This window comes from Ascaphus truei, chromosome 19 (assembly GCF_040206685.1).
Source record: "Ascaphus truei isolate aAscTru1 chromosome 19, aAscTru1.hap1, whole genome shotgun sequence".
Taxonomy (NCBI): Eukaryota; Metazoa; Chordata; class Amphibia; order Anura; family Ascaphidae; genus Ascaphus; species Ascaphus truei.
In genome coordinates this window covers 10857278-10883189 of record NC_134501.1, presented here as the reverse complement: position 1 = coordinate 10883189, position 25912 = coordinate 10857278, and the positions used below count along the sequence as shown (strand labels likewise).

Below are 25912 nucleotides of genomic sequence, written 5' to 3'. Positions count from 1 at the left end.
ACATTATCCCTATCAGCGCGGCTTTAGACGGCGCTTCCGCACGCTTCCGCAGGCGTGCGGAGGTGTGTGGAAATGCAGGAGACAGGCAAGTTTAAATTTTGCCGCTCATGCAAGCGCAGGGCCGGTTACGTGGCGCGCTAGCCCCGCCTCCCGATCCACCTCCAGGCCCGCCTCCCGAAAGCCTCCCACCCGGCACACAAGCGCGCTCGCTGACGCTCATGCAGGGACAAGAAAAATCTCCTGCTTGAGCGTCAGCTCTGCCCAGCGCCGCTCCCTGCACCATGTCCCAGGCCTAAGACATTCAATACCATAAGATTTCTTTCTCAGGTGTGTGAGGAAGAACGTACACTTGAACAAGAACAATTGGAGATTAGCCCATTTCTTTGCAGTATAATTTCACCTATGAAGAATTCTAATGTGGGTCCACAAAAATGTATCACAACCTGCAACAAATGTGCTCTTCTCCAGGCCTCATGTGGCTCCCAGCATGTTGAACTAACCGGATTAATCTAAAGACAATTGCAAATATTTGTGATATTTATTTTATTAAATAAAGTGCTTTTATTTATTTTTAATAGGTTTTGTAGTGAGGAGATGGTTTATAAACCCCCCCAGATACCAGAGCAGTGGTTTTTATCCCAGGCTTCCATGAGAAACATGTATTACTACCGGACATTTAAAGCAGCAATTCCACACTCTTTTTTTTTTTTGCCGGAGCTGACTGAACGGCACTATTTTGGCACAGATGACACCCCGACTCCAGAGATAGTTAGCTTTTTATGTGGCAGAGTTTTTGGTCACCTTGGGGAAATACATATGGCTGCCATCCAAGCCTCACTCCCACGGGCCAATAGGAAGCCATTATGTCAACCAGAGCATGACACAGCAGCTTCCAATTGGACGACGCAGGAGGCTATCTTGGAATTAACTTTAATTTTACCGGCAGATACAAAAAGGTAAATATCTCGTCTACAGAGAGATCCCCAGAGCCAGGAATAGCGCGGCTCAGCTCTGGGGAACATTCCAGTTCCAATTATGCAAAAAAAAAAGACATTCCAAAAATGGGGAAATTGTTGCTTTAACTCTACAAAATCTACATGTAAGAATTTAAAAAATGGGTGTAATAACATCTGCATTAACCCTTATTACTTTTCCCTACATAGGATAAGTTGGTTGGAGTTCTGTGATATCAAAATAGATTTATAAGTGGTAACACCATGTCACAGTTCTTAAAGTGTTAAAAAAAAACAGTACTAGTGAAAATAATATTGAATAACTGTCTGGCTACAGAATTACAATACATTGTAAAAAAAAAAAAAACCTGAAAAGGACATAGCTGGCAAGTGGTAACATGTTAGCAAGGTGTGAGGTTACTTCATGACTCTCACCTCTAGTAAGTGATGAGCTACATTCAGATTGAAAGGGTTCAATTCCAGAAGAACAAACTGAACAATGGGGAGACAGAGTTTATGGAAACTTTGGGGGTTATGTATCCAGGCAGACTTGGTACAATCCTGGTGGGGAGAAAATTACCATACTGCATGGAAAAAAATTCCAGTTGAAATCAATAGGATGTTTTTGCCCCAGAATTGCATTGCTTTTGCTTTGATACATAACCACTGGGTGGTAGGAAGGAAAAACGACATTATCCCCCTGTAACAGGGCCTTAACCCCTGTCTAAAAAGCCATCAATAGAAAACCTATATTGGTCTGAGGAAAGCTCTGATAATTTGTCCTCTTCCTATCCTCCAGTGCCTGGGAAGTCTCTCCTCCCGCATCTCACTGTGCCCTCCCTCTTGCTTTTTTCTGTTTATGATTTCCTCACTCCTTTGTAAATGTTTCTGTTCTCCCCAACTTCCCCACTCCTATCCACATTTCTTCATCTCTCCTCTCCTCCACCTATGCCTGTGCTCATACACTGCACCATTATTGCCCCACAAATCAAGCATCCCAATAGCCTGCACTCATGGCTATTGTCCACACCCACAGTCACTCCTTCCTACCAACCATTGTGGCCAAGCACTGCCATCTACAGCACTTATTCCCTCACCTGCTGTCTCTGCAAGTCTCCCATCAGACCACTCAGAATGTAAGCTCTTCGGGGCAGGGATTTCCTTTCCTATTGTCTGATTTTGCTGAGCTTATTGTATTATTATAATTCCCTGTACTGTATTCTTTGTGAAGCGCTGAGTACACTTTTGGAGCTATATAAATAAAGACATACAATACAATCTCGCAAGGAGCTGGTTAATTGCAACTAGAGACAACTAACCAGTCTCTACCTGGCTAATCAAGACAAGTAGAAAAGCCTCCTGCTTGAACTGCAGGAGATCTCTTGAGTACAGTGATAACTGTGTTGCCAAAAGAGACTCACAAGAATATATATTGCACACAGAAGGTTGGTGCTGATAACAAGCACATGTCTCTTACACACCCATATAGAATATGCAGTGCTGGTGAAGAGTTCAGCTCCATTCAAGTGAATGAGACTAGTCTTCTTTGGCACCGGCAACAAAGTTTCACAGAATATTAAATAAGGGTCTATAAGAGAATTCAAGCTAAAAAGGAGTGTGTTATCAGGTGGCTGGTGTTAGTTTTGTGTGTTGAATTGTTGGTCATTAGGATCCCCATGTTCTGTGACTGGTTTAAAAGCAAATATAGCATTTTGTGTTCGGAGTACTTTGCGACCTTGAAGCTATACCTGAGGTCATATGATCACCTCATGTTGTCTGCCACTGTTGTAGAATGCTACAGACCCACCATAATACTTAACCACGTTACTAATGCATACGGGTTCTGCATCCATGAAGCTACAGGGAGAATTTTAGGGGGGATAAACTGACCAAGTTTCTTTCTTCCATTCTGTAGGAAGGGGACATGTTGTGGTTCCTACAACAGAACAACCTCTTCCACTCTTCCAGGTTTTAGAATCAATGAAGAGAGGGATAGGATGGAAGAAGAACAGGCCACATATGGTTTCCACCTTCTATTGTATAACAGCTTCAAATAACAATGTAATTAGTTACACATTACTGGCTCTCAGTCACCTTTGCTATCCTTCATCATGATCGTCATAAAAAGGTTGGTTTCCGGTGACTTTGCCATTATTTGTAAATCAGTAACTTGCTACTAATCCGATGTTTTATTAGCCACTCTAAACCATTGAAACATGAACAAGTTGTGTTAGTTCCCTATCCAAGTTTCTCCTCAAATGACTTCTTTATTTGTAAGGCGGCCTGAAGGAAAGCGTGGCGAGGATGAGCCTGGTCTACTGTATGAGGGACACCATGTGACTGTTACAGACCTATATTGGGCCAGCTTCTCCTGGCTCAGGCCAGCTTTGCACATTCATTGGGGATGTGCAGTGGGACAGTTTCGTCAAGAGCTGGTACTGATTGAGCTGAGTAATCGAGCTGCTGACCTGCGCCATGCTCGATTAATCCGCCCCAGTGAGTCAAATCAATGGCTGTTAACACAGGATTGCTGTGCAAAGCCCTGCTTAGTGAATCCCAGTGACTTAGCTCAGATAGTTTGCTTTGCCTTTGAGAAGGGACAGTGGGAGAAAGAAGGGGGAGATGGAGAAAGAAGGGGGGGAGATGGAGAGAGAAGGGGGGGAGATGGAAAGAGAAGGGGGGGAGATGGAGAGAGGAAGGGAGGGAGAGGAAGGTTGGGAGAGAGGAAGAGAGGGAGAGAGGGAGAAAGGGAGAGAGAAGGGGGAGGGGGTGAGAGAAGGGACAGATGGAGAGAGAAGGGGGGGAGAGGGAAGGGACAGAGGGAGAGAGAAGGGGGAGGGTGAGAGGGGAGGGGAGAAGGGTAAGAGAGAAAAGAGATAGAGAGAGAGAGAAAGGACAGAGAGAGGGAGATGGGACAGAGAAAGGGAGATGGGACAGAGTGAGAGAGAAGGGACAGAGAGAGCGAGAGAGAGAAGGTACAGAGGGAGATAGAGAAGGGATAGATGAAGAGAGAAGGGACAGAGGGAGAGAGAGATCTTAAAAAGAGTTAAAATAAAGTTTTGGAGAAATAAATATGTTAATGGGTCATTGACTTTATTAGAAATATTCAACCCCCCCTTATCATATTGCAATGTGTTTCAGGACGTCTGGCAACAAAGGGGGTTCAAGTAGAACTGTCCCTTATTTGCTCCCTGTGTAAAGATTCAATATGTTTCTATTCCACTTTTAAAAAGGTGCAATCCCATATAGCCGGTTATTCCTGAACGAATGTAACCATGCTTAAAGCTTAGATTTACCAGCAACTGGTTCTTCAGCAACCAAGAAGCGCAATTTATCTCTCTCCTGGGCTTCTGAATAGGGGCGTGTTTGTCAATCAAGTGTTTATCACCCACCGCCCACCCCGTCCTTATCAGAGAACCCATAAAGATAAGGGCAGTGGGTTCTGGTTGTGCAGACCCCTCCCAAGTCTCCGCTCACCATATTTAATGAATATATTAATAGGTGTCAGATTTTGTTGACAAGGCACGAAAGATTTGACCCCTTCGTCGTGTTACAGCCATTATTATTATTATTATTATTATTATTATTATTATTATTATTACACTTTGGTTCTGGGAGGGAAACAAGTGGGAGGAAGAGATATTCATAAAAGCCGGCCCATTGGCGGCCCTTGGGGACTGAGTTTGGAGACCCCTGCCTTACAGAGTAAGGCCCAATGACTCTTTCAGGGAGCCTGATGTCCCTCGCTGATCTTCTCAACATTGGCCCTTCAGCTGAATTGGAGTTGTCCTCTTGACGCATGTCAAAGCTTCATCACAAGGGTACAGCCCTCACAAATTGTTACATTTTGTTAATAAAATGTCACGTGCGATCACTGAAAGTCCAGGGCTGCAGTTCCAGTAATCTTTTACATTTGTAGAGAAATGTCCTTTTTCATCAGGTCGCCCTCTGCAAGGACCCGGAGTGGTTTATCCTTCTCTGTTCCTCATTTGATTCTTTGCATTTGTTGGCAACTGCAGGGATTTACTATACAATTATATGGCTAAATGGGCTTGCATCTCTGTATCTAAAGTCTTCTCATCATGCTTTGAGCCACTGTTCATCCGCTGCAATTTTAAGTAGCATATAATTTGCAACTACATTTTTTGATGGTCATTCTTTGAATACTCAAAGTGCGCTCGTTCAATGGTTTAAATATACCTATGCGATCTTTTTCTATTTCCGCTCTCTGGCCAGGAATATATTGATTACACTGTTCACAGGCAAACAAGGTTCCTTAAAGCTTCTTCTCAATCTGTGCATACCTGTTTTTCCACATAAGTCCATGACCTGGGGGCACGATTCATGGGTTTGCCAACATTGTTCTTCTGGAGAATTACTGCACCCAGGACTAATTGTGATGCATCTGCTGATATTTAATAGGCCTTTCTGGTGCATAAAACTACAATACTGCCTTCTGTGACCATTTTTGTTTAAAAAATGCTTACGGTTCCCCCTGCTCTGGACCCAATAACCAGTCATTGTTGGTTTCCGGGAGTGTTCCCAGTAGTGCCAGCTATGTTTATAGAGTAGGAATAAACTTCCAGGGTAGTTCTCCATGCTAGGAACGTCTAAATATTCGTGGTTGACTTCAGATAAGGTATATTTTTTATGGTCGGCACTTCTTTCGTCAGTTTCATACCTTCATGGCAAACGTCACTAACAAATGTTAATTATTTAACACCAAAAATGCATTTCTCATTATTGGATTTCAAGTTTGCAGTTCTAGTTGCTTCCAAGACAGCCCGCGGCCTTCGAAAGCCTACGATCACACTCTTTAGTTTAACCCCAAATAACTATGACATCCATGGGGTGTTGACATCCTCATTATGTTCATAAAGCATAGGTATAGTTCTGTGATTCAACTGGTGAAGCACCAAAGGGTTCGGATAGGGATTACTATCTACCAAATGGGGTAAGGGTGCATACAGTCGTTTTAAACTTTCTTCTGCTAGTTTCATCTGTCAAAATCCAGAAGAAGCATCTAATTGACTGAAAACTGCTTTTAAAAACTGAGCCCCAATATCTTCTCTGGTTTACAATTTGTTCCCTTTTTATATCTTTATTAAGATCTCTAAGATTTAGGCTAGTGCGTAATGGACTTGTGCTTTGTTCCACTGTAATTAGAGCGCTCGCCCAGTCCATCGGTTCCTCACTTCCATCCTAACTGTGTCTTAATGTTTATTATGTAGAACAGTGCTTCTCAAACTCAGTCCTCAAGAACCCCCAACAGTCCAGGTTTTTTTTTGTTTTTGTTTTATTGGGTTTACAACCATTAAAACAACAACATTACAATACAGAAAAAAAAAATAAGAAACACAGAAAAACATACTTTTACACAAAATTATTTTTGGTATTGTCCATCATACTTAGGTCAGGTTTTAAGGATACCCCTGCTTCAGCACAGGTGGCTCAATCAAAATGACTGATCAACTAATTGAGATACCTCTGCTGAAGCAGGGGTGTCCTTAAAACCTGGCCTTTTGGTAGCCCTTGAGGACTGAGTACCTCTGATATAGAGGTGTTTTTAAGATTAATGCTCAAAATACACCTTTCGTCTCTGGTTTATCATTGTGCCCCAGAAAACCCTGTTACTTTTATTTTTGCTAGTTTGATTTTTTTTTTTTTTTAGTCTATTATATTCTTTTAGGCAGAATGTGAACTTGAGCTCCCGTGTCCAGTTTCAAAGGAATGAGGTGTGGCTACTGTGTCATTGTTAGTATCCAGTCCCCCTCGGCTGCGCTAGTTTCATCTCTTGCACTTTCACAGCTTCTGATGCCATGTGCATATCTGGAGAAATTTAGCCAAGGGTACATCTGCTTTACGGAAAAGTCTCTCTCAACACATTTTTGTTTTGTGCTGCAAAGAATTCGTTCTCTGATCAGATCAATTCACTAAAGGCACGAGTCCTACTAAGTTGCAGTAATTCAGTGACATTGTTCTAACATTTCATCATTTTTTCCCTGTGCGTGCAAAACAGTGTGTCGCTTTCAAAAGTCTCATTCTTTTTTTTAGCATACAGTATGCCTCAGATGTGGTCAGTATCTCACTTGAACTTCATACTTGTACATTATCCAAACGTAAAGTTATTGTAAATACCCAATGATTCCTCCCCCACACGTGCAAACATGTGCAAAGATTGTCTGATAATTTAACTTCATCAGGTTTCTCCTCGGCTCCTCTTGCCACCAAACACAGTTCAAAACTCCAGTTTCCTGCAATATTGCCAGATAGCTTCAGGACAGAATCGTATAATTAGCTGCTGCTGCTTAGCCGATGAGGGACAATTGGCCGTGGCTGTTTCGTTACTGAGGTAGGGGTTAGGATTGGGGTTAGGACAGGGGTTCTCAACTCCAGTCTTCAAGACCCCCCCAACAGGTCAGGTTTTCAGGATATCCCTGCTTCAGCACAGGTGGCTCAATCAGGGCTCAGTCAAAGACTGGGTCTTGAGGACTGGAAGTAAGAACCCCTGGGTTAGGGGTTAAGATTACCGGACTCCGGCGGCCAACTGTCCCGGTGGCCAAATATCCAGCGGGGGAACAGCTGCGGCCAATTGTCCTACAGGACTGCGGGATGAATGGGAGATACAATACATCCAGTATGTACTACAGCCTGTGCGCCTCTGTTCCTCACTGCTGCACTTGCTCTTTTTCCAGCACTGCAGACCGCAGGAAAGTGACTAACACGTCTCGTTCAGCACTTTTGACCATGTAAATACCCTTTGTGAGTTTAGGAAGCAGTGAAGCACATGAATGGAACACCGCATTTTAATAACAAGCATCAGCCATGCTACGGTGCAGAGCTTCTTCCTGGGGGCATCACATGACACCCCCCCCCTTGCTAGGAGCCCCGACCTGCCGCATGTCCCCTCTAATATTCACTGTGTCATTACAGGTATATATACAGGTGCCCTGACATGTTCAATTTATAATGAAATATTGTTGAAACCGACAGTAAGTGTAAGGTGAATAAAATAACAAATCTCAAATAAGTACCAAAGATAAAATAAAATTAAAAAAAAATTAAATATTAATAAAGTATTGGTGATGATAGTGACAAATAAACTATTTCAGCTCTCGCTGCTATTTTGTGAGTCTCGCTGATTTAGCCAGTCACAATGATTATAAGCATCAGCGACTCCTGTATCCAGAGGAGCAATTTGCTCTAACACAATGAAGCAAAAATGTTCATCAGCGTAAATTTACACCCCCCCCCCCCAAAAAAAACACTCATGGCACAAGTGGAGCAGAGTCAGAATTTTGCAATTTGCATGGGTTTTTGGAGCAATCCTTCATTCAATCTGAACCCCTTCAGTGTATGTAGAGGGAAAAAGGGGGTGGCCCGAGATTAAAGGGGTTACACCCCATTTGGCCATCCCCTGACCTTACCCGGGAGTCAAAGGGTTAACTGGGCTAAGACCCAGAACAGTGATTTAACCCCTGTAATGACATGTACATGTGTATTCCCCTGTTTCCCCTGTTTTATTGTAACATCTGGTCTGCAGCACACACACACTGTGATCCATCCGGGAGCACAAGGGTTAATAGTTGTATAGTGATTATAGCCCTTTGTGTAACTTTCCCGCCTTTTCAGGCACCATTTTGCAGGCTCCCATAGGCCGCCATTGGGACTCCATGTCTTTCAATGGCGAATCTTGCTGTTTTGGCCCTGTTTCCTGAGAAGACCAGCAGATGGCGTCCGAGAGGGAGAGCAGCGGTTTCCCATTGAAAGGCAATGGGCTCATTGACTTCAATGGAGAAATCCTCAAGAGAGCTTTCCAGGAACGAGTTGGCTGCCATCCAAATCACTTAACCGCAAAGCGGATACATTTTCAATAGGAGAGCTTTGATCACTTACAAGTCAAGTTCAACGACAAGTGGCGTGGGAATAAACAGTTCTAGGGCCCCTAGAAATAAAATTCTTTCGGTCCCTAGTCCCTAGACCTTCCCCCACTCGACCACAACCGGGTCCCCGTATCCTGGACCCCCGATAAGGGTCGAACCGAGGAGAGCGGGCCGCACCATAGGTTCCGATGGCGGCGGCAGAAACAGCTCAGGAAAACGGCTAAGTGTCAAATGCAGAAATTTGGTAATCCATAGCTCCGGTTCCGGAGGGCCCAGCGGATCAGGGTTTGGGGTATCTGTAGCCACTGCTCCGGCATCGCTGCAGAACAATCCTTGACCCGCTTGGACCAACCCGACGGAGTATGGACCCCCTTGAACGTTCGGGATTTCTCCCATAGACTCCAATGGCGGCCAAACCCCATTGACCGGCTACAGCGGAAAACTCCCATTGACTTCAACGGCGGCATCGCCCCGTTGAAAGTCTATGGCGGGGATTCCCATAGCCGCCAATGGCGGCGGTTTGCCATTGAAAGTCTATGGCGGCGGAACCCGTTGTTTTCAATGGGGATTTAGTGAAAAACCGTGATTTAATTTACAGCGGAGATTTGTGTATTAAAATGTAAAACGGTTTTAAGTGTATTTGTGTATCTCCGGTTTCCCAGGTTGTAGCAGGACCATAGGGTGTCCCAGTTCCGGCATTGAGAACTGGAAAGTTTGGACCTGCTGGACCCAAAGGAACCGGATATTTTAATATGTTCATGTTTTATCCAACATACTTTATTCCGAGATAGGGGTAAATCTCAGAGGAAATTCCTTTGCATACCAGGGTAGCATATGGCAAGAAAGGCGACCCAATGTCTAGGGCCTGAGTATGTTTCAAAGGATTTTGTCACCTCCACTGTTTGCATGAGGGTGGAGGCTACTCAAACCAGAGCAGTCTTCAAGTGTTCCATTCCACACCTCACAACAAAGGATTTCCTGCCAGGTACTCCATTTGGTAGACTAGCTGGCATTCCTGATATAGAGGAGGAGTTATAGAAATGGGACCCCCGAGCTCTACTGCGCATATATATCAACTAGCCGGGGGCATGGGTCAAAAAGTGTTCCCACGTTAACTACTGGCTAGAGGTAATTGAAAACCAATCCATGGTACTCAAAGTTAAGGATAGGGCACAAAAGGTTTATAAACTGATGTCCACCCTGTATCCTTTGTCTTCAATTTATCATCTGAATGCTACCTGATTGCGAGAGAATTGCTATGCTATATACTTCTCATTCCCCAACCCCAAAGTAAGCGTACTTCTTGTTTGTTACTGTATTATTCGTGTGTTCCCCTATCCAAAGGAATAAATATACTTTATTATATCTAAGACTCGTTCAGTTCAACCCAGTGATTTGTGTAACCTTTAATGACCTGTGGCAGGCTATCGTCACAGTGTACATCTGCGTCGCCCCAAAGGCGGGACGCCTGATGGGGTTACCCAAGAGCTGCTCCCCTCTGCACAGAACCAGCGTGCTATGGGTTAACATTTGCTTGTACTTTGTGGAACATCAACCCCACCCACTGGAATGTTAATGAGCCAAGAGGACAAAGAACTTGCATTCACAGCTGCATTCAACCTGAACCCCTTCAGTGTACATCTGCGTCGCGGACAGCTTTTGGCGCAGCCCGAAGGGCAGCGAAAGAGAGTGAGACGTTTGCTGATGCTCGGTGATGTTAAAGCTTCTCTATTTCAATCTGAACCTCACCAGCCCTTTTATCCCCTGTAGCCAATTTTCCAACGCTCTATCTGCCCATGAAATGGCTGTGAATGGACTGTATAACTCTGTTCATCTAATGTAACCATGTATTGTTATAACTCTGTGGCCAGGACATAGTTGGAAACGAGAAGTAACTCTCAGTGTATTACTTCCTCCTAAAGCATTTTTTATAAATAAATAAAAGATATCCAACGTAGACAATGGAGTTTCACTGGTAGAAGTTGGTACTCTTCCAGTAAAATGCCATTTATGGTACAGACTCCACCTCGTCTCACTGATTTGGGTCTTTGGGTATCTCTGCTGATACATCTCTGTTCCTAACCCCTAACAAGCTCCAGGAAGGCCTGGATTTATCACGTGGGAAGTAGCCACATTCCTGCTTTTCCATTGAGCACAGCAATTTCTTTGCATCTCACATGATTCTGCTTATTCGGGCATTTTTCCAGCTGACTGCTTGGCTGAGTAGAAATGTCACAACCACTGGGGCTGAGTCTTTATTCAAGACCCTTTTTTAATCCCCTTGCCAGATTCAGGTGTCTATACTGCCTGAAACCTTAATCTGCACCTATTCCCTTAGCTTGTTAACTACTCCCACCCCTCCACACTCATCCGGGTGGGCCAGGACCGGCTTGTAGTTTTCCGGGGCTCGGTTCAGGAGCTTTCAAGGGGCCTTTTACCTGGTTCGGCGCGGCATCTCCTCCTTAGGCATCGCGGCATCAAGGTACCATGCAGCGTCACGTTGTCATGGCAACGCCATGTGACGTAACATTTTCATGGCAACGCGACACCATTTGACGTCGCGGCACCATGCTGACAGGATGCTGTAAGAGATGCCGCCGGGCCAGGTTTGAGATACTTACAGAAGCCCCCCACTCTCTCCCGACAATCAGGGGCCTGTAAGTGCCGGGCTCTGTGCAGAGGCCTCTGTTAGTGCCGGGCTCTGTGCAGGGGCCTCTGTAAGTGCCGGGCTCTGTGCAGGGGCCTCTGTAAGTGCCGGGCTCTGTGCAGGGGCCTCTGTAAGTGCCGGGCTCTGTGCAGGGGCCTCTGTAAGTGCCGGGCTCTGTGCAGGGGCCTCTGTAAGTGCCAGGCTCTGTGCAGGGGCCTCTGTAAGTGCCGGGCTCTGTGCAGGGGCCTCTGTAAGTGCCGGGCTCTGTGCAGGGGCCTCTGTAAGTGCCGGGCTCTGTGCAGGGGCCTCTGTAAGTGCCGGGCTCTGTGCAGGGGCCTCTGTAAGTGCCGGGCTCTGTGCAGGGGCCTGTGTAAGTGCCGGGCTCTGTGCAGGGGCCTGTGTAAGTGCCGGGCTCTGTGCAGGGGCTGTGTAAGTGCCGGGCTCTGTGCAGGGGCCTCTGTAAGTGCCGGGCTCTGTTCAGGGGCCTCTGTAAGTGCCGGGCTCTGTGCAGGGGTCTCTGTAAGTGCCGGGCTCTGTGCAGGGGCCTCTGTAAGTGCCGGGCTCTGTGCAGGGGCCTCTGTAAGTGCCGGGCTCTGTGCAGGGGCCTCTGTAAGTGCCGGGCTCTGTTCAGGGGCCTCTGTAAGTGCCGGGCTCTGTGCAGGGGCCTCTGTAAGTGCCGGGCTCTGTGCAGGGGCCTGTGTAAGTGCTGGGCTCTGTGCAGGGGCCTGTGTAAGTGCCGGGCTCTGTGCAGGGGCCTGTGTAAGTGCCGGGCTCTGTGCAGGGGCTGTGTAAGTGCCGGGCTCTGTGCAGGGGCCTCTGTAAGTGCCGGGCTCTGTTCAGGGGCCTCTGTAAGTGCCGGGCTCTGTGCAGGGGCCTCTGTAAGTGCCGGGCTCTGTTCAGGGGCCTCTGTAAGTGCCGGGCTCTGTGCAGGGGCCTCTGTAAGTGCCGGGCTCTGTGTAGGGGCCTCTGTAAGTGCCGGGCTCTGTGCAGGGGCCTCTGTAAGTGCCGGGCTCTGTGCAGGGGCCTGTGTAAGTGCCGGGCTCTGTGCAGGGGCCTCTGTAAGTGCCGGGCGCTGTGTAGGGGCGCCAATGGAACCGCCATCAAGCCAACACTGCTGGTGCCCCACATATCCCCATCTCCCTCAGTGTCCCATACTTCCACATCTGCCCTGGCATTTCCCCCTCACCTCCTTATTGCCCTTGTCCCACTTCACTCAAACCTTAACTCCTTCAGCGCTGGCACTAAAGGGTTTAACAACGCTCGCAACTTTTTCAGGTAGGGATTGACTGATCTTGGTATCCTACTCGTTTTGGGGATTTAAATACAGAAGTCCCACAATAATGACTTTGGGGGGGTGGGGGTAATTATAGAATTCTATAGAGCTGAATGCATTTATTTTCAGCTATAGGGGGTCCCCCAATTCCCAAGATACTTACTGGCAAAGTTACCAGAGATTTAAATGACTGTCAAATGGGCTATTGAATAGGACGGCTCCCTGCTGGCCCAGGGGACCCCAGACATTAGCAGTTATTCTGATTTCTCTCCAGGAAGCAAGAACACCAGTAACTACCAAGGAGGTCCAAGCAGCTGAACATAGCTCGGGTCCGCTCCGGAGAACCCCTCGGTTCCCATGCTGTAAAAAAAAATGAAATGGCCAACAGGACTGCTGCTCCTTGGTCATAGTCACGCTCTACCAGGCTTGGAAAGTACCATCACTAAAACACTTCTTTATTAGCCGGATGACGGGCTGTACAGCCGCCGGGATTCCTCAGGTTTCCTCTCCTGCACGCTGCTATTAACGACTTAGGCTGCGGTCCCACTAACTACTACAGCGCATGCGTGCGCTGTGCGATCAAGCCCCGCCCCCCCCCAGTACCTCCGGCCCCAGTTCCTACCTTGTCGCGCACCTTTCCCCAGCGGTGCGCGACAGGTTTTCAGGCAGGCAGGGGAATTTGAGTTCAGTGTTTGCGAGGGAGGCGTGGCCACGCCCCCGCCAGCGGTTCAGCCAATGAGGGCGAACCAGCCGTGGGACGTCATGGCCACGCCCCCGCAAACCCACCGCCACGCCCCATCCCGTCGCAAACCTTCCATCTCCCTTCAGACCGCAGATCGCGGTGTAGCGCTGTGCACGCGTCGCCCTCCCCCCCCCCCCCCCCACCGTGCGCGCGTGTCACAGTGAAGACTGGGGACTCACCCTTATTAGGTTAGGTCTCCTTCATAATCACGGACCTGCATTTACTATGGAAGGTGAAAGAAAGTCCAAATCTCTCTAGGGCAAGGAAGACACAGTTTACATAACCCTGTGTGTACCCTACTGTATGTACATAGGTGACAACTGAATGGCTAAAGCCTGTATTTGCTGTACGGGGGAGGGAACATTACAGGCCTTGTTTAATAACTCCCCTGAGGGAGTTCAACGCAGCTGACATGCTGCTGTCTATGAATACGTAAGCATTTTCTCCAGGTAGAATTACCTGTGCAGGCAGGCAGGCAGGCAATGCAAGACACTCAGGTGAGAAGGAATATGTATAAATAGCAGAGTAAGCCAAGCGCTTTCAGGAATGGGACTGAGATGTTGATGGATTGTACAGAATAAATCTTTTCACTTATTTTTTATAGTATCCGAGTGCCTGACTTACTTTGCTTTATTTTCATAACCATTTGCTTTAGTGCACTCAGGCAAGTTGGCTATTAGGTACACACACACACACACACACACACACACGCACGCGCACACACACTAGCCTGAGGGTGTGGCTGCTTTAATCCACTCCTTGTGATACACAGCCGAGGTTTTTACATACATGTCCCAAGGATGTGTGCTGAATGACAAACTGTCAATTACCAGTAAAGTAATCTATATAGCTTTTGCCTAGGGCACAGATAACTCTGTAAAGAATGTCCTCATAGGTTCAGTATTGTAAGCTGATAACCCAGCTTTAAAAAGGTGCATTGGCTGTTGGATTAACCTATTATTTGCTAGAGGGGCAGAAATAAATTGCTGGTCCCTCTGACAGATAAGGGATTTGGGGCCATATTTATTAAGCAGTCTTTTGGCGTTAGAAGCTGGTTCTCAGTGCTAATAACAGGCATGAAACTAGTTATATGCAAAAACAACAGCCGTTGTTTATCTCATTAACCACCATGGCTTCCCAGCATGTTAAGTTAACACTACCTTGTATTAGCTTTGAATAATATGGCTTGTGTTATGCCTGTCTTACCTACAGGTGACGTTACTCACATCGTTACTCACATTAAGACACACTTGCTTAAAGAAGCATATGAATAGCACTGTGAACATTCTGAACACATGATACATTAAGCTTGGCCCCCTGCAGATGCACTTACCAGAACTCCCTCCTACGGTCTCTGTACGTTCTCCCTACCTACCAATTAGACTGTAAGCTCCTTGGGGCAGGGACTCCTCTTCCTTAATGTTACTTTTATGTCTAAAGCACTTATTCCCATGATCTGTTATTTATATTATCTGTTATTTATTTGATTACCACGTGTATTACTGCTGTGAAGCGCTATGTACATTAATGGCGCTATATAAATAAAGACATACAATACAATACATCCTTTTTATAGAATATGTGGCAGAGGCACAACTACACTACTGCAAAACCCTGCCATGCAGGAGGGCCCAAGAGTAGGGGTAGGGGGGGGGGGGGGCTGGCCGGCAATGGGAATTGTACATGGCCAGAGGTTGGGCTTAACCTCTGTGTCGGGCTGCCGGGGCCTTTGTTTGCTGCGGGCCCTCACGCCAGCCCCCCAAGTGCGCCAGTGTACCTATGTCCTGGTCGGCACCAGAAGTTGAGTCCGCCCAGAAATTGGGCCCAACTTCTGCATCCATCTGTGTGGCCCCAGCCTGCCACCAACGTGTCACCCCTGCCTCACATTGCCACAAGGCAAGGTAAGAAGTTGGGGGATTCAGTGAAAGAGAAGGGGGTTGAGTGTGAGGAAGGGGGAATTGAGTGGGGGTAGAGACAAGGGGGGAAGAGTTAGATAGTGGGGAGTGAGAATTACAGAGGAGGTGGGAGAGAGAGTTACAGAGGAAGGGGAAGAGTGAGAGAGTTAGAGAGGAGGGGGAGAGTTACTGAGGAGGGGGAGAGTGAGAGAGTTAGAGAGGGGGGTGAAGAGTGAGAGATAGTTAGAGAGGAGGGGGAAGTGTGAGAGAGTTAGGGTGGAGAGGGGAAAGAGTTATAGAGGAGAGTGATTTAGAGAGAAGGGGCAGAGTTAGAGAAAAGGGTGGCAGAGTTAGAGAAAAGGGTGGCAGAGTTAGACAGAAGGGTGGCAGAGTTAGACAGAAGGGTGGCAGAGTTAGACAGAAGGGTGGCAGAGTTAGACAGAAGGGTGGGGAGAAGGGGAATAGTTAGAGGAGGAGTGGAGAGATTTTGAGATGAGAGGGGGAGTTAGATGAGAGGGGGAGTTAGAGACGGGAGGAAAGTTAGAGTGGAGGAGAGTTAGAGGGGAGGGGGGAAGAGATTGACAGAGGGGGGCCTTTAAAAAAAGTTTTGCATAGGGGCACAAAAATTGTAGTTACGCCACTGATACGTGGTGAGATACCCATGCGCAAAAAAGGCAGACAGCTGACTCGTAGTCGTAGGTCATCATACCATTCAGGGCACAGACATGAGAGTTCTTCATAGGTGCAAAACTAGTGTACCGAGCTTCCAAAACCTCACAAGTCTCCACTTCAAGTGTACTGTTACAGTATAGTACCACTTGAGGTTTCTAAATCGTTACTTAGTAGAACTATAAATACTGCAGGGCATTACGAGTAGATGCACACCCCTCCTAAATGACACTTAACCTACTTAACCCAACCTGGTTATTCATTGTCTCTTACTTATTTCCCTTTCGCTTACCATTACTCCAATCCCAAGACTGGTACCAACAGTTATCGTTGACCCGTTGCCCATTGGCTGTCATGTTGAAGAGGGAGGTGTTTGGACGGCAGTTGTGTTCTGTAAGGATTTTGGGAGCGTCCGCCTTCCCCTCCGACCTCTTTAGCACCTTCCATGTATGGTTCTGAAGCCCATATGTGAAGTTGAAGAACTTGAGACCGGGGAACCAGTGGACACAGAAACTGTAATCTCCAGGAAGCTCCTGCAGGGTGAAGTTTTTGGATGGCAGAAAGGCAGCTCTCACAATAAGACTATCCAGATGGTTCACCACAGTCACTGTATCATCACCGGAGACCCCAAGGTACTGCAAAACTCCCCCTCCAGCAAACTGCCTCCGCCGGCCGCACAACGAGAAGCAGTGGGTGCCCGGTGTAAGCCCTACACAAAGACACATTGTTATTCACCATAATCAAGTCTTACACAAAAACATTGTTGCTCTCATGTATGCAGATTTTTTTGTAAACCACGCACCAGCATTAAAACAGCAATACTACGTTCCAACTTTTCTTTCTTTCTTATACATTGTCTCATGCTTTACATAAAAAGATATTTCTACATTCTCACTGGCTACTGTTTGGTGCTTCTGTTATAAATCCTGATTGTGTGCCTAACATAATGGCCACCTTTCAGTTTTCCGTCAATGTAACTCAGCAGCTACAATATACAGTATCCTGATGTTACTACGGTAACATGGTATATTGTTACAGTTTGCAGCTCAAACTACTGGGAACATTGACAACAAATTATCACAAACAGGAAAGTGTTGCAAAGATCTTGCATTGCTGGGGAGGTGGGATAAAACCTGCTTTAGACATCAAGAGATGCTTTAAAATTAATTACAAAATGGCATTAAGAGTTGAATAATAATAAAAAAAAGTCACTATTATCTAACACTACAGAATTGATTTTTTTTTTATAAATCCCATCAGATTTCACATTTCGCTGCTTTATTGACCATCTTCAAATTGAGGATAGAAAGTGCGAAGAAAACAGCCAAGATCTGCTGGAAATTCATCAGGAAAATGTGAAATAACCAATGTTTCTGTCTTTAAATCATTTTTATCAGAAGGGAGTCTATAAGAGACAGTGTCCTTAGGTTCTACGTGGATTGAAATGGTGGTTTTTCTAATTACCAATATATATGTACGCTGTTCATGCTTTTGCAATGCAATGAAAGGTCTGAAGTTTCTTTCCATTCTGACACTTTGGAAGAATATTCTGCATGTTTGGTGGTTATTCTTTGTGCAGCAAAACGTGTGAATTAAACAAAAAATCAGTTCTGTATTATTAGATACTAGTGACTGTTTTTTTGTTTGTTTTGTTTTTATTCAACTCTTAAAGCTGCAGTTCAGTCTTTTTTTTTTTTAATTAATTTTTTTACTTCAATAGTTTTATGTGTGCAATCTCTAATTACCTAAAGAACTGTATAGCTGCAGGTCAATTCGTTCTCCATGTATTGATAGGTCGAAATTTGGTGACATAATTAGTGAAGGCATCTGTTTATATTCTGCTTGTCTGTCAGTGGAAGCTCATGAATATTCATGGGCACTCCTGCACTGACATGTGCTAGAGGGAGGGCAGGGCTGACAAAGGGGTGTGCCAGGGCTTGTGACAGGACACGAAGGGGCAGTGCCTTAGCAAATGGCTGTTAAAATAGAATACAAGAAAATTGGTCTTTCAAAGTTGTTTTTTTAAAAACAGAAAATGCTAAAAGTATTTTTTCTTACTACAGAACTGATTTATTAAAAAAACACACATGCAGGATATTGACTGAACTGCAGCTTTAATGTCATTTTTAAAAGCATTGTTTGATTTCTATAGCAGGTTTTAGCCTGCCAAGCAGTGCAAGATCTTTGCAACACTTCCCTGTTTCTGATTGTTTGTTGCCAATGTCCCAGCAGTCTGAGCTGTAAACTGTAACAATAGATAATGTTACCTCGGGATACATTGTAGCTGCTGAGTTACACTGACTGAAGGATTGATTGAAACGGAAAGGCGGCCATTATGTTAGGCACACAATCAGGATTTTTTTTACAGATTTATAACTGAAGCACCAACCGATTGGCAGCTTAGGTAAGAATGTAGAAATATATAATGTCATATGCTTTACATATAAAAATAAGAAACAAAGGGAAAAGAAAAAAAAGTTGGAAAGTAGTATTCCTGGTTTTGTTGGTTTATGCAATCACCAGTGAATATGTCCACTATTAATACTTTTGCTATACTGGAGTCCCTGGACATTATCTAATATACAGTATATAAATGTCTACTTAGAAACTTTCCTACACAAAACTAGAGAGATAAATGTGGATGCAGGACATCAATCAATGCTATGGCTCTGTTTATCAAAGCATCACTGCTGCAAAATCAGGGCAGAACTTATCCAATGAATTTAAACCGAATTAAGTGCAATGAAACATTTTCTTTTGATAGATCTTGTGCAGTTTTTTTTGCACCCAAAAGATTCTGAGTCCACGTGTTCCAACAAGCAGTTCTCCACATACATAGACACAACACACAACACAGCCCCATTGGCTTTTAGGTGTGAGAAACTCTCTCTCTCTGATCCTTTATCTCCCTGTCTGACTGATATCAAATGAAACAACACACAGAAGGGGAAACAAAGACATGAAACCAGCACACAGGAGCCCAGTCTGACACTCATGGGATGTCACCAATGTAAAGTCATGTTCTGCTCAACCCACAAACAGGAGTCCTGTGCTCCCAGAACTAGACATGCACACACAGACACACATCACATAATACCCACACACAATAGATATGAGCTCGGACACACAGCTATACACTGCACCATGCACACAAAGGGAAACTGTTCCTCTGTAATTACCCAAAACAAATAACCAAAGTCACTCTCACACGGATCCACCTTGCACCTCTCTGGCAGGTCTGTGCAGACAGAGAATTGGAAAATATGGTAAGACTATGTCAAATCTTTCTTTCATTCTCAGTAATCCGATCACTGTGCCTCTGTCTGCATGTGATACACAGCACATATTACTCATCACATGTCATGCACATATGTGTAAAAGCTTCTACTAAAAAATAAACATATACGTTGGAATAGGACATGGAAAAGGACATATCAAATCCATTTATTTTAACATACTGTTTTATTTAATATAAAACTTTGACCTTTTTTGTTTACTGTGATTTTTTTTACTTTTTTTAATAAAGATGCCAATCACCTAAATTGAACTTTTTGAACATAGCACTGATAATTGGTTCAATGCGGCACTGTTTTGTCCTGACTGCTTTATTCACCTGTTTCCAGCTTTGATACTTTTATACATCGCCTCTAATATTGGTATCGTTGTTTTTGTTTTTCGCTTTTAAACTTGCTGTGAACTGGGCATAATGATGAATTCTATCAATACATGAATACAGTGCATAAAGGCTAAAGACTCTGTAGGTTCCCATACTGTGTTATTTACACAATAAGCAAACAAAAAGTCACATAAAGATGCAGTGTCTCTCTCAAATACACAATGGAGCAGCTGTGTCTTTCAAACTGCAATACAAAAATATACTATAGCAAACACACACAGCAGCTGTATGCTCTACAAGGTGTAATACACAAATATATGTCACAAAGACCAAATTACTCTAATATCACAAAACAAACACAACACAGCTATATCCTCCACATAAGCAAACATACATTGCAACAATATCAATCACATACACACAGCTACATAGTTGTCATCCTACACAAACTGTACAATACAAATATAAGATACCACGTAAACACATACACACACACTACAAATATACAATATCACAAAGACATACAGTATGACACACCACAGATAAGTTGTGTATGTTAAAATGTTATACACAAATACACAATGTGATAAAGACATACAATATCACACATGTCACACAGAGAAGCAGTGTTACACAAACTGTTAAGGCAGTGCCACACAGAGACATACAATATATCACAACATTCGCTGTATGTTACACAACTTCTACACAGAAAGACACATCATGTCACACACAGACATGCAGACTAAAGCGGTGTTTGTGATGCAGAGATTGCAGGCTTCCACCTGCTCATTCACAGGATGTATCTTCCATTTCCATGGTAGCTACTGAGCCCCTTTCTAGTTACCTGGCAGGTGTGTCTGGGGAGCCCTGTCCTCACTCCTAAATCTATACAGAATAGAAATATAGACAACTTCTCATGGGGTTCAGTGCCACTTAAACAGCTCTGTGCTGGCTTTTTTATTGTACACAAAGAACACAAAGGGGGGGGGGGTAACCCCTCAAAACGTTGTGTTATTTATTTTTCTGCACCATAATGTGGTGAAATAAGTCAGCACAGAGCTGTGTTACTGCCACTGAACCTTGTGAGCGGCATATGTCTTCTCTATGTCAACATCTAGACACCATACAAACATTGTGTGTTTAAAGCTGCCTTACACCGTGAGCCACAAAGACACACAACAAGACAGACACAACACACCCCTGCCCAGAGTCACGCAAGCAGGGGTGCTGTGTGCACTTACCTTGAAGCAGGGCAAGAGGGAGCAGGGCAAACAAGTACATCTTGTGCCACCTTGGGAATCACTGATGGAGCTGTGAATAAAGAGGAGCTTTGTTATTGCTGGGGTAAGGGGGGGTAAGGAGGCTGGCTTCTCCCTCTCCAAAAGAAAGGGACACGTCACTGCAGTGACAAAGAATAAATTTACTGCTGGTCCCAAAAGAGCTGATACTGAGATTGCTGCAGACAGCCACAGAACCACACAGATACAAGTATGCTCACACACATACAAACACTCACATGCACACAAGCACGGGGTCAGCCTATGGAAAGCATTAACCTTTCTACCATGTAACCTTTAAAAAAGTTTTTGTTTTTTTGTGTGTAAGGTTCTGAGATGCCCCGTAGGTCTCTGTGGCAGGGAAATTTGTTAGGGGGTACTCTGGAGGTCTCTGTGGCAGGAGAATGGGTTAGGGGGTGCTCTGGGGGTCTCTGTGGCAGGGGGATGGGTTAGGGGGTACTCTGGGGGTCTCTGTGGCAGGGGGGTAGGTTAGGGGGTACTCTGGAGGTCTCTGTGGCAGGGGAATGGGTTAGGGGGTACTCTGGAGGTCCCTGTGGCAGGGAAATTGGTTAGGGGGTGCTCTGGAGGTCTCTGTGGCAGGGGAATGGGTTAGGGGGTGCTCTGGAGGTCTCTGTGGCAGGGGAATGGGTTAGGGGGTGCTCTGGAGGTCTCTGTGGCAGGGGAATGGGTTAGGGGGTGCTCTGGAGGTCTCTGTGGCAGGGGAATGGGTTAGGGGGTGCTCTGGAGGTCTCTGTGGCAGGGTAATGGTTAAGTGGTGCTCTGCAGTGGTACTCGAATATGAGATACTCTGCGGGTCTGGGGGACAGGGAAGGGGTTTAGCAAAGCTCTGCAGGTTTCTCTTTAGCTACAAGATGCTGAGCAGGGCACAGTGGCCACCTGCGGCTCTCTTGTTGGGAAAGAGTTAACTTAAACCGAGCTTTAAGCATCTCTGGAGGGGCACAGTACCCATCACTGGAGGGGCACAGTACCCATCACTGGAGGGGCACAGTACCCATCACTGGAGGGGCACAGTACCCATCACTGGAGGGGCACAGTACCCATCACTGGAGGGGCACAGTACCCATCACTGGAGGGGCACAGTACCAGTGCTCTGCAGATCTGCCAGACAAGGAAAGTGCTAAATGGTGCAGGACTTTCTGACAGATATGGGGTTAGCAATGATCCCCAGATCTCCTGGCAAGGAGAGGGTTAAGCTATAGTTGGTAGGTTTCCTTGGAAGAGAAGTGGTTAAGAAATGCAACAGTCGCAGGTCTCCTTGCCAGGTAGGGTGTACTCAATGCTCTGCCGTCTTCTGGGCAGGGCAAGGGTTAAGCAAAGTTCTGCATGTCTCCGCTGCAGATATCAGGATAAAAGATGCGCTGCAGATATCAGGGTAAGAGATGCGCTGCAGATATCAGGGTAAGAGATGCGCTGCAGGTATCAGGGTAAGAGATGCGCTGCAGATATCAGGGTAAGAGATGCGCTGCAGATATCAGGGTAAGAGATGCGCTGCATATATCAGGGTTAGAGATGCGCTGCAGATAGCAGGGTAAGAGATGCGCTGTAGGTATCAGGGTAAGAGATGCGCTGCAGATATCAGGGTAAGAGATACGCTGCATATATCAGGGTAAGAGATGCGCTACAGATATCAGGGTAAGAGATGCGCTGCAGATATCAGGGTAAAGAGATGCTCTGCAGATATCAGGGCAAGAGAGGCGCTGCAGATATCGGTAAGAGATGCGCTGCAGGTATCAGGGTAAGAGATGCTCTGCAGGTATCAGGGTAAGAGATGCGCTGCAGATATCAGGGTAAGAGATGCGCTGCAGATATCAGGGTAAGAGATGCTCTGCAGGCTTCTGAAAAACAGAAAATGCCCTAAAAGTATCTGCCAATCTCCTTGGAAGGGAAGTGGTTAAATGTCTAACAGATACGTGAAGCGGTACAGTACAGAATGCATACATCACCCCCACAGAAGCGGTACAGTACAGAATGCATACATCACCCCCACAGAAGCGGTACAGTACAGAATGCATACATCACCCCCACAGAAGCGGTACAGTACAGAATGCATACATCACCCCCACAGAAGCGGTACAGTACAGAATGCATACATCACCCCCACAGAAGCGGTACAGTACAGAATGCATACATCACCCCCACAGAAGCGGTACAGTACAGAATGCATACATCACCCCCACAGAAGCGGTACAGTACAGAATGCATACATCACCCCCACAGAAGCGGTACAGTACAGAATGCATACATCACCCCCACAGAAGCGGTACAGTACAGAATGCATACATCACCCCCACAGAAGTGGTTAAATGTTGCTTCACTGTGTCTACACAAAGTGTATGTGGTTTATTCTGTCTGTATAGATGGAATTATCTGTGTGTAGGGTTGTGTTACCTGTTCTGTGTCAGTGTGTTGTGTTACCTGTTCTGTGTCAGTGTGTTGTGTTACCTGTTCTGTGTCAGTGTGTTGTGTTACCTGTTCTGTGTCAGTGTGATGTGTTAGCTGTTCTGTGTCAGTGTGTTGTGTTACCTGTTCTGTGTCAGTGTGTTGTGTTAGCTGCTCTGTGTCAGTGTGTTGTGTTACCTGTTCTGTCAGTGTGTTGTGTTACCTGTTCTGTTAGCTGCTCTGTTGCACAGTCTGATGGTGCAGCCTTTGTCATGAGCACAGGAAGTTCCTAGACTGTAGTAACCCCACCCCTCAGGTGTATGAGACAGGTAAACCTGGCCGCCATGTACTGTACACACATCCATATACATGCTGTAACCACACTGCCTGAATCCCAGACACTGGCAGGTACACTTGGCACACACACAGATCCTGGCAGACAACTCACACAGATCCGGTACACAAAGATACCCACACACTTTCTGGCATCCAACACACATCTGGAGATCAGTTGCCCATCTAATATAGAAAGCTGTGTACTAATGAAACACAGAGACACAATATCACACTCACACACGCAGAAGTTGTGTGTTTCCGGAAGATGGCAGAACCATACATGGACACACACATACGTATATATGGCACAGACACCGGTATACACCAATACAGATTAACACACACACACACACACACACACACACACACACACACACACACACACACACTAGATGTAATGAGAGAGAGAGTTACACACACACACACACACACACACACACACACACACACACACACACACACACACACACACACACACTAGATGTAATGAGAGACAGAGAGTTACACACACACACACACATAGTCACTCACATATAGATCCTGGCATAAAACACACTGTAGCACTCACACGCTTAATTATACACAAATACAGATCCACTCAGATCATTACCATCAAGCCCCCCCCCCCCTTCCTCACACACACATTCTGGGTGACATTTGCACACACAAACAGGTCCAAGTTGTCACGGTCCCTGAGCTCACCGTCCCCAGTGGTGCTGCAGACACACAATATACAGGGAGATCCCTGGGACTTTCTCCTGCCACCCCACAGGCTCCTGACTCCCTGTTCTCTCCCCACCCTGCTGGTGCATTGCGATCCCCTCCCTCCCAGGCTCTGTCACACATTCCACACCTCCCTACTAGTTACTGGTTCCCTACCCAGCTGTCCAGCATTCATAAACTGGGGCTCCATTCCCCAGGTCTCGCAATGACTACTACACTGCCCCCCCCCCCCCTCCCTTCCCTAGAGAGATGAAGAGCAGCGGAGTGTGTGTGAGAGGTGGGTGGGTGTTACTGGGGGAAATCCCCATTGTCACACACAGACAGTGACTCTGGTGAAACATCCTACGCAGTCTGTCACACAGACTTGCTGCTGTCTCTCTCTTATTTAACTTACGTCTCTGTATACTTCTCTCCACTTCCTTTTTTTTTTGCTTAACACATTAACCTGTCCTCCTTCTCTACACCACTCCAGTGTTCCCTGCACACCTTGTCCCTTACACCTTCTCTACACCAGCCCAGTGTTCCCTGCACACCTTGTCCCTTACACCTTCTCTACTCCAGCCCAGTGTTCCCTGCACACCTTGTCCCTTACACCTTCTCTACTCCAGCCCAGTGTTCCCTGCACACCTTGTCCCTTACACTTTCTCTACACCAGCCCAGTGTTCCCTTACACCTTGTCCCTTACACCTTCTCTACTCCAGCCCAGTGTTCCCTGCACACATTATCCCTTACACCTTCTCTACACCAGCCCAGTGTTCCCTGCACACCTTGTCCCTTACACCTTCTCTACTCCAGCCCAGTGTTCCCTGCACACCTTATCCCTTACACCTTCTCTACACCAGCCCAGTGTTCCCTGCACACCTTGTCCCTTACACCTTCTCTACACCAGCCCAGTGTTCCCTGCACACCTTCTCTACACCAGCCCAGTGTTCCCTGCACACCTTGTCCCTTACACCTTCTCTACACCAGCCCAGTGTTCCCTGCACACCTTGTCCCTTACACTTTCTCTACACCAGCCCAGTGTTCCCTGCACACCTTGTCCCTTACACCTTCTCTACACCAGCCCAGTGTTCCCTGCACACCTTGTCCCTTACACCTTCTCTACACCACTCCAGTGTTTCCTGCACACCTTGTCCCTTACACCTTCTCTACTCCAGCCCAGTGTTCCCTGCACACCTTGTCCCTTACACCTTCTCTACACCAGCCCAGTGTTCCCTGCACACCTTGTCCCTTACACCTTCTCTACTCCAGCCCAGTGTTCCCTGCACACCTTGTCCCTTACACCTTCTCTACACCACTCCAGTGTTCCCTGCACACCTTTTCCCTTACACTTTCTCTACACCAGCCCAGTGTTCCCTGCACACCTTGTCCCTTACACCTTCTCTACACCAGCCCAGTGTTCCCTGCACACCTTGTCCCTTACACCTTCTCTACACCAGCCCAGTGTTCCCTGCACACCTTGTCCCTTACACCTTCTCTACACCAGCCCAGTGTT

General features: G+C 46.2%; 1 protein-coding gene across 5 annotated transcripts in view; it reads right to left on the bottom strand.

Annotated features, from left to right (window-relative positions):
• Window positions 1–25912, bottom strand: part of LOC142469842 (adhesion G-protein coupled receptor G1-like) — an 82095-nt gene that overhangs the window by 31026 nt on the left and 25157 nt on the right. For 2 of the 5 annotated variants that reach the window (XM_075576518.1, XM_075576520.1), the window contains exons 2-3: window positions 20923–20992; window positions 16355–16771 (exon numbers count right to left, since the gene is read on the bottom strand). In XM_075576518.1, the coding sequence (XP_075432633.1) occupies window positions 16355–16771; window positions 20923–20962 (457 nt within the window). In that variant the 5' untranslated portion in view covers window positions 20963–20992. Of the gene's footprint in view, window positions 1–16354; window positions 16772–20922; window positions 20993–23581; window positions 23977–24396; window positions 24525–24573; window positions 24597–25912 lie in introns of those variants that run through there. The other 3 variants (XM_075576521.1, XM_075576517.1, XM_075576519.1) reach the window with 3 other exon arrangements.